Raw genomic sequence first — 14,206 nt, 5'->3', positions numbered from 1 at the left:
CATTGGTGGGCAGTTCAGAAACCTGCCTACCAGTGACATCATTGATGGGATTCCTTGCTAATAGAAACGACAGGCTCTCTCTTCCTGGAAAGTTAGTTATATAGGTTAAGGGCTTTAGGACCACCGGGATGAGGAGTCAATACGTCACATGGGTTGGAGGCTGGTGAGATGTGAGGGTGGTTTCATGTTTAGAGCACACCATGTTTAGAATTGATGACCAAACAGGCAGCGATAGCCACGGCTGCAGTGTATAAATAGCCGATCTACAGGCTCACAAGGCGTCACACCGCAAAGTGCTTTGATCAGAACTATTTGCGTTATGAAGTATAATTCAGGATTAAGTTTCGACTAATGATGAACACTGTAGATCATGTGGACACCAGCATATTTTTGGTCATTTAGTATGTTGTTAATTTCTTGCCCCACCTTCGCTGTGGCCACAAATGCTGTTCACAACAAGCCAGCAATTATCTGGCAGCGACACAGAAAACAGCTTGGCACCGTCATCCGTGTGGCTTCAACATGCGGAGCTCAAGCAACCCGTTGTCAGGAAGCGGTCTCATTTTTCTGTCAAAGCTCTGCAGCTGACAGAGGCCAGCTGAGGTGACAACGGGCGAAAAAAATGAAAGAGAAAAAATGTCGTTGTGGACAACTCGACAAACAAAACAGAAACACACACACACTTAGCATTCCTTTCATGGTTGTAATTCCAGTAGAGATGCACCTGGCTGCTATCAGCAGGCTGGTGCTCATGGCAGCTAGTCCCCCCAATAGAAAGAGGGATGATGCATCTGTTAGCAGTGTGACTACATTGCAGAAACCTCATATCTTCTTTTTTTTTTGTAAATGAATGCCCTACTTCGTCATACTACAGTGTCACACAAAAGTTGCAAATATAGCCGATCTACAGTAGATCAGCTAATTCTGCTATTTTTTTATTTGAATTCTGAAAAATAACAGGTTTCCACCCGACAACGACGATATATATACTGTAGTAATACTCATGGCCTGGGTTCACCCTCCATCTCCACTCTCTACTTTATACTGTATGACTTTACTCGAAGGAACCATGAGTCTTTGTGCCTTGATTAATAGCATTCACAACACCTTTGTACAGCGTATATAGTGCGACATTAATGAACGTGCAATAAAGCATCTTTTGTATAATATTTTATCTGTATGTTTTATTCAGACCATTCCGCGGTCTGCCTCTGCACTGAGGTACTGTAGGAGTATACTGGTGAACGATTATAATTGATATTACACCAGCCCACTTGAAGGAAAAATATGAGCAGTTTTATTGTAAACTTAAGGTTCGGGCCGCTACACGGCACTTACATCTAGAGTTCAGGCCTTCTGTTGTGTCTGACATCAGTGCCTGTTGAAAATCTCCATTATGTGCATTTGACACCGTTTCTGTTGTGTCTGACATCTGTGCATGTTGATCTCCATGTACAGTATGTGCATTTGATGGGGGCTATAAGTGCATTTGACTCCATATATATGTGCATTTGACGTTTGACGGGGGCCCAGATCTCAGGATCCACAAAGAAACGGTGTGGCTCTTATGTGGACCTGGGACTTCATGTAACCAGCCTGAGAGGTCCTTGACGTCAGTCGTCATGTACCGCACAAGGGAGAAGTCTCCCCTCAACGCTTTCTGCCAGAAAAACTTGCCCAAAACATAGAGACCAAATGGCATGTCCATGGGGTTCCATTTGTACACTATCAGACTTAAATGAACACTCAGGATTTGACGGTGTATTTAGGATATGCCAAAACAAAACAGGTGCATTCCTCCGTGTGCGTATTTTATTTTCTTCCACTTCAAGCCGAGACCAGATGAGATTTTCTTTTTTATTTGACATCTGGTTGTCCTTAAAGTTTAATGCTCAGGTGGAATTGGATTCTTTTCAAGAGAGTTAGGAATGCTTGCAGTATGAGATGAGGGCCAACAGGCAGTGGTGGGCTTGTAACTAAGTACATTAGTACTAAGTACTGTACTTAAGTACAATTTTGAGGTACTTTTATTTTGATTAAGTATTTCCATTTCTTGATACTTTATACTTAGACTTTATATTACTCCACTACAATTATATGACTATACTGTACTTACTTTGTAGACTTTTATTAAGAATACACAACCCATCTTCTATAATTTAGCTGTTCGAAAATAACCGATGTACAATGCGTCTCAATAACGTGTTGTGAACTTGTGAATCTTTCAATTGTTCTACAGACAAACTTTAAATGTCTTCAAAAAGGTGTATGAGTACTTTAAGTATTTTGATGCCAATACTTTTGTACTATTACTCAAGTAAATTTTGAAGACAGGACTTTTACTTTTAATAGTGTATTTCTACATTGTAGTATTGCTACTCTTACTGAAGTAGAAAAGTAGAAAAATGTATAATCTAAGTACTTCTTCCACCACTGCCAACAGGCAGCTCTCAGTTGGTACTGCATGAAAAGTCTTTTATGTTCTGCTAGAACTGGCCAATTTCCGCAACCTGCGGCTATAGTGCCTTCACACTTAAATGTCTTTAGCAACATTGGAATGAAATAAGAGTTTCCCCTTTGAACAAAGACATGTCTGCTGTCGGCCTGAGAAAGAGTGACCAGGTCAAAACGCGTCCGTTGCTTTTCTCGCAGGCGAGAAAAATAAATAAATTCAAATTATTTAAATATAAAAGGAAAGGACATAACTGAGTGCTGGCTGTTTTCTTGTACTGTTGGGCCGTACACCTAAAGACTTTAGTTTTAGTTTGTTTTACAAGTGCATTGGAATAGAATAGGGATGCTAGGATTCATGTGATTAAACTTTAGTTTTTATTTTAGGTTCAGTTATCAAAATGATTGTTTGCATTTTAGTTTTAGTATAATAACCCTGCATTGGGGAGATATTGAACAGGTCGGTCTTTATATCGGTATAGGCAATATCGGTTCCCTATATTTCTCAATGGGTGGAAAAGAAGGGAAGGGATTAAAACACTTCTTAATTGAAAAATACAGACAAATACATTGCACAAAGAACATTTGGGGGAACCGGGTAATCACCTTATATATTTTTTTGGTACGGAGAAGTACAGACTTTACTGGTGAAAGTGCAGGACGCACTGGGGGGTGCTAGCCAAGACCATCGTAGATACGAAAGTAAAAGTCAGACTCGATAAAATACATCTATGATAGTCTTGATCCAAGGCTGATGTTATGCCAATATGTGCATCAGACGGTCTAATAAATCAGGTAATGAGAATGCACTATTCTTTTCTTTTTTTTTCAAGTCTGCTGTCCTCACCGAGACATGGCCATCACCATTGAGAATGCTGTGGTGACGTCAACTCGGACTGCGAAGAATCTGGGTGTGACCCTGGACGATCAACTGTCGTTCTCGGCTAACATCGCATCAGTGACACGGTCCTGCAGATTCCTCCTCTACAACATCAGGAGGATTCGCCCCTTCCTCACGGAGAAAACAGCCCAGGTGCTCATCCAGGCTCTTGTCATCTCCCGCCTGGACTACTGCAACTCCCTCCTTGCTGGTGCTCCGGCATCAGCCATCAGACCTCTGGAGCTTGTTCAGAAAGCTGCGGCTCGTCTGGTGTTCAACCGCCCCAAGTTCTCCCACACAACTATCCTTCTCCGTTCTCTGCACTGGCTCCCCGTAGCAGCTCGCATTCAGTTTAAAACCCTGGTGCTAGCCTATAGAGCAGTGAAAGGAACAGCTCCTTCTTACCTCCGGGTTTTGGTCAATGCCCACACCCCTGCCCGACCACTCCGGTCTGCCACCTCGGGGCGACTGACTCCCTCGCCACTCAACGGTCCTTCTGGTCGATCGACACGGTCACGACTTTTTTCTGTTCTGGCCCCACAGTGGTGGAATGAACTTCCCACTGATGTCAGGACAGCAGAGTCACTGCCCATCTTTCGCCGCAGGCTGAAAACCCACCTCTTCAGGAAACACTATCCTTCCTCTTTGCCTGGCCTACTTGTTAACTAGTTGTACGAACTCTTGTTTTATTTTTGTATTGTTTTATTGGATCTTGTTTAGTCGATACACTTATTTGTTTTAGCTCGTGCTCATTTGATTTTGCCATTTTTGTCTCATCTGTTTAAGAAAGTAGGTAGCTGATATATTGCACTTTTACCTTAGCGCTAGGTATACTCTTGGTTGCTTGTTTTTGCAGGAAATGTACTTAAAACTTCTGGTGATTAGTAGTTTTCGTTCCCTACCTATGTTGAATACACTTATTGTAAGTCGCTTTGGATAAAAGCGTCTGCTAAATGACTGTAATGTAATGTAATGTAAAGTCTGCATCTGCTCCCAGAAACACAGTTACTGTGTAACAGGTGTAAGGTAAACCCTACTGGAAACCGTCGATTTGACCATGCAAATAATCAGTAATCAGATATCGGCCACATGGTGCATCCCTGGGTAAAGATGAGTTTCAGCTGCTCACCTTAACCAGGAAGAATGAGACTCCATAAGTCCTCAGGGACCTGGCCAGTTTGACGTACATCACTTTGGCCTCGATCTCTGTCATCTCTCCACACATTTTATGTTCCTGGGGGTTAATATGAGATTAAATAAATACCTTAGCATTATTATGCCTGCACAATAAAACCCTCAGCGTGCATCTAAAGCCACTTAAGCCTCACAGCATTGTACAGCAAAAATACCAGATCTATAAGCTCAAAACGTGTCACAGTGCGACATGTTGTGAGCTTACAGATCTGGTATTTTTGCTGCACAGCACCTACAAGCGACAGGGCATAAATTAAACATATATATATAGCCCTATAATGACATGTAAAAAAAAACAGGGACGCATTTAATGTGGTAAAAATGTACCCAAATTAGTAGATTTTAACCCTTAGGGTTACATTGACACTGATGATTTTACTGTGTGAAGGAGATTAATGCTGAAAAAAAGCAATAATAATTATGCTTAATTCCGTCTTAAATCCCACCTGGAAGATTTTCTTTTCGCCTCCTCCCCTCTGCTTGATGTACTCTTTAGGAAGAAACTCCTTCAGGCTAGAGGAGAAATTAAATGCAGGTAGAGGTTATAAGTTCATACATAAAACCATATGGTCCCTGGGTTTCTACTGCAAGCGTACAAACTCAAAACAAAACAAATCCTCCACAGAGTCTGATAAGCCTGTGGCTTCCCTGTGCAATCCGGAGCTAACCAAGGATAGCAAGTTAGTTCGCAGACGAAAATAGACAGACTAGACAAGCTCGTAGATTGACTATTTTCGTTGTTTGAAAAAGAAAAAGAGAAAAAAATATATAATGGATTAAATGGTTGACTGTGTGAAACCCATTGTGAAATGTGCTCTGTAGAAGTGTGTTTGATTGGCAGGTGCTTACTCCAGGAATCCAGGCTTGTGTTTGTGCTCTATGTGCGGTCCAAACTGGATCTGTGCCTGGATGCCTCCGAACTCACCCGCCTTGTCAAACGACACGGGGTGAGAGCCGTTCAGGATGTCGTCCCGGGCCTGAAACACAAAGGAAAAGAAAGGCTTTCATTATTATGGGGGGTGTGGGGAAATAAATAGAGTGCATTCACATACTGCACCTCCTCTCCTCTTCTCCCCTGCCCTCCGACGCACAAACACATACAATATTCTATCAATATGCTGATGAAGTATTGACATTCACATTTCATGCCCGGTAAATAAACACCAGCTAAGTGACTTTCTGTGAAATAATGTTCCATGGCATTTACCTCCATTCAATAACATCACCTTCATTACAGTGCATTCACAGTGTTTTCAGTTTATTTCTCTCCCCCTCATTTTCTCCCAATTGTAGTTATTTCCAATTACCCCCCCATGTGTATAGACCCTGTCCACTGCTAACTGCCTACCATTTGGTCTCGGGGAGGGTGTGTAGACCAGCGATTCTCAACCTGTAGGTCGAGGCCCGTGAGGATATTGAAGTGGGCCCGCAAATAGGCTCATAGACTCAACACGTAATTATAATATAACATTAATATATCAAATAAATGTATGTTAAAAAAAAAAAAATCTTTAAAACCTTTTAAAACCTTTTCATTGTGATACCGATAAATAGGAACTTAAAGTATACTACGTTAGTTCCATTGATCCAAGCCAATCGATTGATTCATCATTAAAATAAACTTGTAAATAAACACAGATTGTGTTCGATGGAGTGCCCGGCCAAGCTGGACACACCGTGGAGACGGCCCTCACTCAGAACATTCTCACAAAGTTTGTAAGCCACATCTCCAGTGCCACAGATAGACAACGCACCAACACTCCCGCTGCCCTGGCTATAATCTCACTCTCCAGCCTCCCCTCATTTGAGTAACAAGACCCCAAGATGCTTGAACTGCTTTAGAAAAGGCAATCCAATCCACCCGTTTCCTACTGAGAAGAACCATGTCCTCTGTGAGATTGTGGGGAATAAATGTATTACTTTGACTGGTGTCTGCAAATGCTCTGATGCTCTTTCATCTGACTGCAGACATTTGGTTTTCTCTCCACGTTTTGTTTCAATTATTGGTCCCACCTTTGTTTGTCACACTGTAATCTCCTCTTTTAAGCCTTTATTTGATAGAGACAGTGAAGTGATATGCAGCAAATGGTCTGGCGGTTGGCCGGCCGGGAATCGAACAGGGGACTCGCTGACCAAGGCATTTTGCATCCAGGTGTTTTGCGCCCTTTAACTTGGCTAGCGGGTCACTCCGAGCGTACTGTAATCTCAACCTTCCTTATGGTAGAGGTAGAAAGTCTTACACACAGCACATATTTTGGGGGTACATGACCAGACTATCTTAATTAAATATTTTACACAGCAGTAGTGCTATTTTCTTGCTAAAGAAATGCTGGCGCAGGGCCAGGGAGTCAGTCAAATCTCTGAGAACCAGTTAATTGAAACCGGACTCCTATCTGGCCACCCATCACTCACAGCTACTTAGAAAGGAGGGCAGGACCCTGGCTGGAAAATTAAAGTGCTGCTTTTATCCCCAGGAGACCATGGGAGCCAGGGGTGTGTGTGTGTGTGTGTGTGTGTGTGTGCTACTAGGAACACCCTCCATTTTAATAGGGAGACCCCTTTGACACAAACACACTGCAGAGAGGGAGTTACACGCTCTGCTTCCCCCGCCTGTCTCCCTCCTCCTGTAACTCTGAGTGTACAAATGAAACCAAATGGACCCGTTCCATTTTGGTTCCATTTTGTACCCTCTCAGAGTTAAATGAACACTGAGGATTTTACAGTGTAGATGTCTGTGATCAGGGGCTCACTGACCTCTACTCTGTGGAGACTGTGGTGGTCTCTCGAATGCAGTACACCTTCTGTGTTCCCTTAGCTCCTTTTCTTTTTCATCTCATTTTATTTCTCTTCTTTTGGAAGGTCTGGTAGTGGTCTGGTAGTTACTGCTTTATATGTCTGACAGTAACATTCAGATGTTTTGATCATTGCCCTCCAATCCCTCCTGTCTAACATCTGGGTCTTGAGCTCTACAGCAGTGGTTTTCAACCCTTTTCATATCAAGGTCCATTATTTATTTGGCATTTGAGCCACGGACCACCATTTGATGAGATTTCTTTTGTCAACGTTGGATACAATGTTGTCCACAATTCCATGCTTTTTTTGTATTGATGTGGTACCATAGGAGAGATAACAGGCAAACCTTGATCAAAATAACAATTCCTTAATTAAGTGATGCAGATGTTTAACAAATTTTTACTCTTGAGAGTGTAAAATGAAAGTTTCATTTTACACTCTCAAGAGTTAAAGATCTATAAGGGTCCATTTGGTTAGCAACTCTCCATCATTTAGCTGGGGACCACCTGGAACCCCCTCAATGACCACTGGTGGTCCCTGGACCACTGGTTGAGAACCACTGCTCTACAGTCTTGTTAGCACGCTGTCACGCAAAGTTTGAGAAAGCAGTGGTTCTCAAACTTTCTCACGTCAAGGACTCCCAAATTGACACATATTAGCCCGCGGACCCCCATCTGAAAAGATATGTCAGGGACCCCCATGTAAGAGAAGATTTTTACGGCTATAGGAGTGATTCTCAAACATTTTAATTTCAAGGACACCCAGTTTGATATGCATTAGGCCACGGACCCCCATTTGATACCATTTATCTCTGGGACCCATGATCTACACTGTAGTATCATCAGTGTTAGTTTAACTCTGAGAGTGTAGGGTCCATTTGATTCCATTTGTTACACTCTCTGAGTTACAGACCCATAAGGGTCTTTTGGTTCTTAACTATACATTTGGCTGGAGACCCCCTGGAACCCCTTCAAGGACCCCTGGGGGTCCCCGGACCGCACTTTGAGAACCTCTGCCGTAGAGGTTCACAATCCTGATGTGGTCCGCCCATGTGACACCCAGTACCATTCGGAGTATTCTTGTGTAGATGCCATCCAGGGCCTTTTCCTGCTGTAGCCTACTGTGCACGTCCATGTCTCGGCCCTGTACAGCAGTACTGGCTCCACTCACTGCCACCAACAGCCACCTCTTGAGGTCATTTCCCATGTCAAATTTACACACTCTCCTCATCCCATACAAGGCATTCCAGGCAGATGTATAATCTGGTAGTGATATTAACATCTGGATATAAGCGGTACAAATTCCTACACACCATTTATGAAAACAGCTACCAGCCTGAATGCAAGCACACTCACCACCGGATAAAGGTCAGGTTGGTTTCCTCCTTTGCTAATGTACAAAGCAATGGAAATGTGAAGAAAATCAAAAATAATTGTGTCTGCATGGCCCATATTCTGATGGCAGAAGGCAGGACACAACTACTGTAGGTGGAACCCAACTTTTGTCTAAGCTGATGCACAATATTGTATGGTTAAATTTAGACGTATTAGTATTATTACTATGGTTATGTCTAGACATGGCAGCAGTGTGGTTTAATTAAGATCCTAATCTTAACCTTAGGCCTAAGTTCTGCTTTTAGTATGGTTTTGCTTAAACACGGGTTGGCCGTGGTTTAATTAATTAATTTCAGATAAGGTTTGGCTCGGTTTGTATGGTTAAATTTATTCATGGGTTTAATTTAATGTGGTTTCATTCAATTATTTTAGTTAAGGTTAGACAATTAATGTAGTTAGGTTACGGCATGGATTTGGTGTGGTTTAATGAATAAATGTTTAGGTAAGGTAGTAAAGTGGTGTAGTTAAGGTTAAGGATCTTGTACATCAAGAGGTCAAAGGCCACATCCGATGAGGCCATGACCCAGAGGGCAGCTCATCGCGGTGTGTTGTGAGCTTGTAGATTGGCTATTGCCACTATTTTTAGATGTTTGTAAAATGATAATAAAAAAAGGATCAGTTTTGGACATACAAGGTTTCCATCCGACAGCAACGATATACTGTACAAATGAAGTGCAATGACTGGAAACTTTCTTTTCTGCTAAGGGAGACTCTTTATTAAAAGAGAGGACAAAGGGAAAAAAAAACTTCAATGACATACAGGTACCCCCCCGCTCCCTCCCACTAAACGAGCAGGAACACCTCGTCTCCAAAGCCATCCATCATTCCATGTTTAGGTAATTGCTTAGTGACATGTAGGGACAATGGAATAAATTGGTAAAGCAGAGAGTGAATGGAGGGTTTGTATCGATGCTTGTTACGCTGCCATTCTCTCCGAGAAGGAAAACAAAGGGACGATGAAAAATAAAAAAAAACACCCCTCATAAAACCATAAAACGTGGCCTCCAACCAATACATGATTGAATTGGCCTGTGACATGATGTGCAGCGGGCCTGGCCGGCTGTGTCTGCGGTGTCTGGTTTGCCTTGGTGGTAGGAATGATAAGACATTTTATAATGAGAGACATTTTTGTACACCACCATTGTACAACTAATTATTAATACAGGGTTAAAAGGTCAATCAGACTAATCGTTTTAGTTGATTCCAAAAAATCAATTAGAGTATTTTTTTGTTGATACTGTATATAAGAAGTTAATATTTGTATATAATATAAACCCTGCTTTGCGATATTCGATTAACCTACACAATTTAGTCGGGTAGAGGTTCTAAATGTCTGTTTCAATATACAGTATTTCCGGCTGATTGCCCAGCCCTACTTGGGGTGTCTCACTGTCTCACCATCCTGGACACATCCTTGGTACCTGCCGGGCAATGGCTTTAGTGGTGGGTTCTATAGTAAGTGAATGTAGAGAAGGACAATACACTAAACGTGTTAAAGACTTAAACTTATTTAAACAACTTGAATCCTAGCGTCCCTGTTCTGTGGACGAACATTCAGCGAAAATAACCGATCTACAAGCCTGTACATCGGCTGTTTTCAGGTAAAATATTTGGTGTAGAGGGAAAAAGGGAATTGGGGAGTGGGGATTCCATTTTGGATGAGCAGCAGAAATGTGGTCACCCACGGCCACGGGTAGGGACATAAATCCTACAGATTGAAGCTTTAAAAGTAGTTCTTTACCTGTACATAGAGCAGGTTGAGTTGCACCGGGTCACGGGAGTCTACGTTCTGATCCGAGTAGAAGAACTTTCGTCTGAGGAGCAGCGTCTCGCTCTCGTCCACGCCCTGCTCCCGAAACGTTCTGCTGTGGTCCAACCAGTTCACTGGAAAACACACACACACACACACACACACACACACACACACACACACACACACACACACACACACACACACACACACACACACACACACACACACACACACACACACACACACACACACACACACACACACACACACACACACACAGTAACATCCTGAGTGTTCATTTAACTCTGAGAGTGTACAAATGACGAGAGAGATCCCGACAATTATAGTGTTCCGTTTTCCAATTTTGTCTTGATGTTTTTTTTGTTTCATCACTTCCAATACCACTCGTTTACCCCGTGTCCTGTATGAGTTCTCTCTCCCGAGTGGATACCATTGGTATCCACACCTGAAAATGCATTTTCTGCTTACTAAAGAGCTGGAGAGACCCCTGAACAAACCGGTGAACAGAATACATGGTTTGTCAGTTCTCAAGAGGGTCCGATATGGTGTCAACGGGACAGTAAAAATGTCCACAGCAACGATGGATGGATTCATATTCACTCTGTTCATGGGCTTGTGATTCATGTGACGATCAAGCATTTTGGACTTCCATTGTCACCACTCTCTCATTGCATGGCTCTGGGTCACATGCTACAGTCATCAGACTAAAGGCCCCATTTACACTGAGGTGAAGAAAACATGGACTTTCATTCAACGGCTTCTAGAATTGAGGGAGTTTGAATCTGGTATCAGGTCCAGCTATCCGTTGGTTGTCCATCAGCTCTGGACTAATAAGGAATTCAAATTCAGGCTCCACAGTACAACTATCTGTTCACAAAATAATTAAAATACTCGGTCTAATATTAGAGTGCACTTCAAAGTAGAACATGGAATTCCAAATGATGTTAAGCACACTGAAGCTTTCAGCAGAAAGGAAACTAAGTGGTAAGTGATGGAAATGGTCTCTTCTGACTCAGGGTTAAGTGTCTTGCTCGGGACTAAGCACTCTCAAATGGCCCTGAATGAAGACAGACAACACTTCCAGCCTATATAAACACCATTAAAAATAGATGCTGTGTCCTCAGGGTCTGAAATTAACCATCTAGCTTACCGGCCAAATGACTGCTAGATGAAAGATTCTACCCCCCGCCAAAAGATTTAATGTATAATATACACAGCCTTTTTTATGTCATGTATCATACATACAGTATATTTGAACTTCAACTTGCATTGAAACATCGGTATTGGTCTACATGTAGTGTAATTAATCGGCAATCTGATACCACCCACATTTTTAAATGTAATTTGTATACGCCTCAGCCCGCTATAGAGCGTCGCAGTTCCCGCCCACTTCCTGGTGCCGGAAGTAAATACTCAATGCATTTTTCCCATTGACTTTTACAAAAATATTTATATAAATTAATTTAAGCCTAGAATCAAGCTATCCAGGATAGCGGTGAATCATGACCATAAAACGTTTGATTCTGTGAAAAAACTTTTTTGAAAACGGCAAAACAAAGGGTATTTATTAAATATAGTATATCATATCATTAAATATAAAATAAAATAAAAATCACAGAAAAAAAGGTTTTATGGTCATGATTCACCGCTATCCTGGATAGCTTGATTCTAGGCTTAAATTGATTGATATAAATATTTTTGGAAAAGTCAATGGGAAAAATGCATCGAGTATTTACTTCCGGCACCAGGAAGTGGCGGAACTGCGATGCTCTATGGCACCTCAACATTTAGAAATACTAGACAATAAACCACCATCACTTCAACACAACCGTTCATGTGCGTTCATCTTGCCAGTATCCCAGCCTAATTGGGGCTCGATTTATTAACCCAAAGACCTCAGGCCGATTCTACAAATGCCTTCTAAATCAGTAGTTCTCTAACATTTTTTTGTGCCAGGGACCCCCAGAAGAGAAGATTTGTGTTAAATAAAAACACTTTCAAGATAAAAAAAAAAAAAAAATAGCAGATGTACAAGCTTGCAGCGCGGTACGAAGTGACGCGCTGCGAGTGAGTAAATATGCTATTTTTGAGAACGACTATTCTAAATCACTGTTCTAAATCCTAAGAGTTTTCTGAAAAAAATTGCGAAAGTCTAAAATGACACAGATGCTTTCCCGGTTTTAATGGGTGAAAGAAAATGTTTTACTCGCGACCCATAAAAATGGGTCCGACCCACTGTTTGGGAAGCAGTGGTTTTGGTTTGGTGAACTCACACTCATCGTCTGTGTGCAGTTTGGCTTTGAGCTTCTCCATCTTCCTCTCGTCGCGTGTCCTGTCCAGCGTCCGGTCCTTCTTCAGCGTCCCCATGCCGTCGTCCCTCTTCTCCTCCACCAATTCCTGGATCAGAGAATACTCCTCGTAGTTGGTGATACCTGCACATCACAGCGGTGCAGCAGTTAATCCAAGTAATAATGTTCATTGAATATAACTTATAAAATAAAATAAAAAAGATTAATTCATTAATAATCAATCCCTATCTTGGGCATGTCATTATAAGCGAAAAGTTTCCAAAACTTTGAAAATATAGTGAAAATAGCTGAGGTCAGAACGCACCACGATGCTTGTAGATTATTTTATCACAGTTGTGTGATAAAATAATGTGGTTAGTTTATTTGTTGTTAATTATATACAAAAAATGAGCTTCTCAATTATTCTCAATTATTCAATTAGCCTAATTGAATCCCGCTGGTATCTCAACATGTTTTGTCCTGCGGCAAAGGATGAGTGGCTTTGATGCAGACACTTCTGTTCCAGCCTCTTATTATTCAGATTAGACACTTATCAGCCACACCTGATTAGATATTATGCGATAACTTTAAATCCCAGAGCTTTAGATGTGAGCGATGCCTGCTGTTATGTAAAGGAACAACAGAGCAAGGATCCCCAATAGGGGGCCTGCGGACCCCTATTCGAACCCCTAGACTCGGTGGTGGGCAGGTACTTTACCCCTGCACCAACCGATCGCCCCTTAATAACACAATTATCAATGCATACTGTACCTATTCTGCTGCATATGGTGACCAGCAGCTCGCCCACTGTTTTGGAGTCGTCCACCATGATGGTTTTAACGGCCCCATCCAACATCTTGATCTTCTGAGGTCTCTGTTTCTTCTTGTATTCCAGGATGTCCTGACAATGAATGAATGAATGAAAGATGGAGCATACATAGTATAGAGCTCTGTGGGTCCCCATATATAGGTTTAACCCATTAAAACCGGGAAAGCATCATTTTAGATTTTTGCATTTGGCTATAAAAAAATAGCCAAATGCTATTTTTGAACATTTTTGAAAAATATTGAAAGTGTGAGAACTACTGATTTGGAAGAAATGTGTAGAATCGGCCTCAGGTCTTAATGGGTTAATAAGTGATTAAACAGTCTATCTTCTGGCGCCTCACTACCATCAACCACAGAGATATTCTGACTGGGGCCTAAATCAGTCACATGAGCTTGTAGATCGTCTATTTTCACAAGAGACACTCTTGTATGACGAAGTAGGGCATTCTTTACGGTGAAACATAAAAAGTACTGAGCGACAGCAACGATATGTAGACTGGGGTCGTTTTGTAGCTGCAGTTGAATCGTTGATAATATGAATCGCAATTTTTACATGAATCAATTTTTTCCATTAATGGTAGACTAATAGCTTTGTAGCTGCCAG

At 41.8% G+C, this 14,206-nt stretch overlaps 1 protein-coding gene across 1 annotated transcript in view; it reads right to left on the bottom strand.

Moving 5' to 3' along the window:
* Positions 1-14,206, bottom strand: part of tln2a (talin 2a) — a 181,542-nt gene that overhangs the window by 97,504 nt on the left and 69,832 nt on the right. The window contains exons 5-10 of the mRNA XM_084065302.1: positions 13,546-13,675; positions 12,760-12,918; positions 10,454-10,596; positions 5,375-5,502; positions 4,972-5,038; positions 4,461-4,565 (exon numbers count right to left, since the gene is read on the bottom strand). Coding sequence (XP_083921428.1) covers positions 4,461-4,565; positions 4,972-5,038; positions 5,375-5,502; positions 10,454-10,596; positions 12,760-12,918; positions 13,546-13,675 — 732 coding nt within the window. The remainder of the gene's footprint in view (positions 1-4,460; positions 4,566-4,971; positions 5,039-5,374; positions 5,503-10,453; positions 10,597-12,759; positions 12,919-13,545; positions 13,676-14,206) is intronic.

This window comes from Gymnoscopelus microlampas (genome assembly GCF_963454915.1).
Source record: "Gymnoscopelus microlampas genome assembly, chromosome: 1".
Taxonomy (NCBI): Eukaryota; Metazoa; Chordata; class Actinopteri; order Myctophiformes; family Myctophidae; genus Gymnoscopelus; species Gymnoscopelus microlampas.
This window is presented reverse-complemented; position numbering and strand designations above follow the sequence as displayed.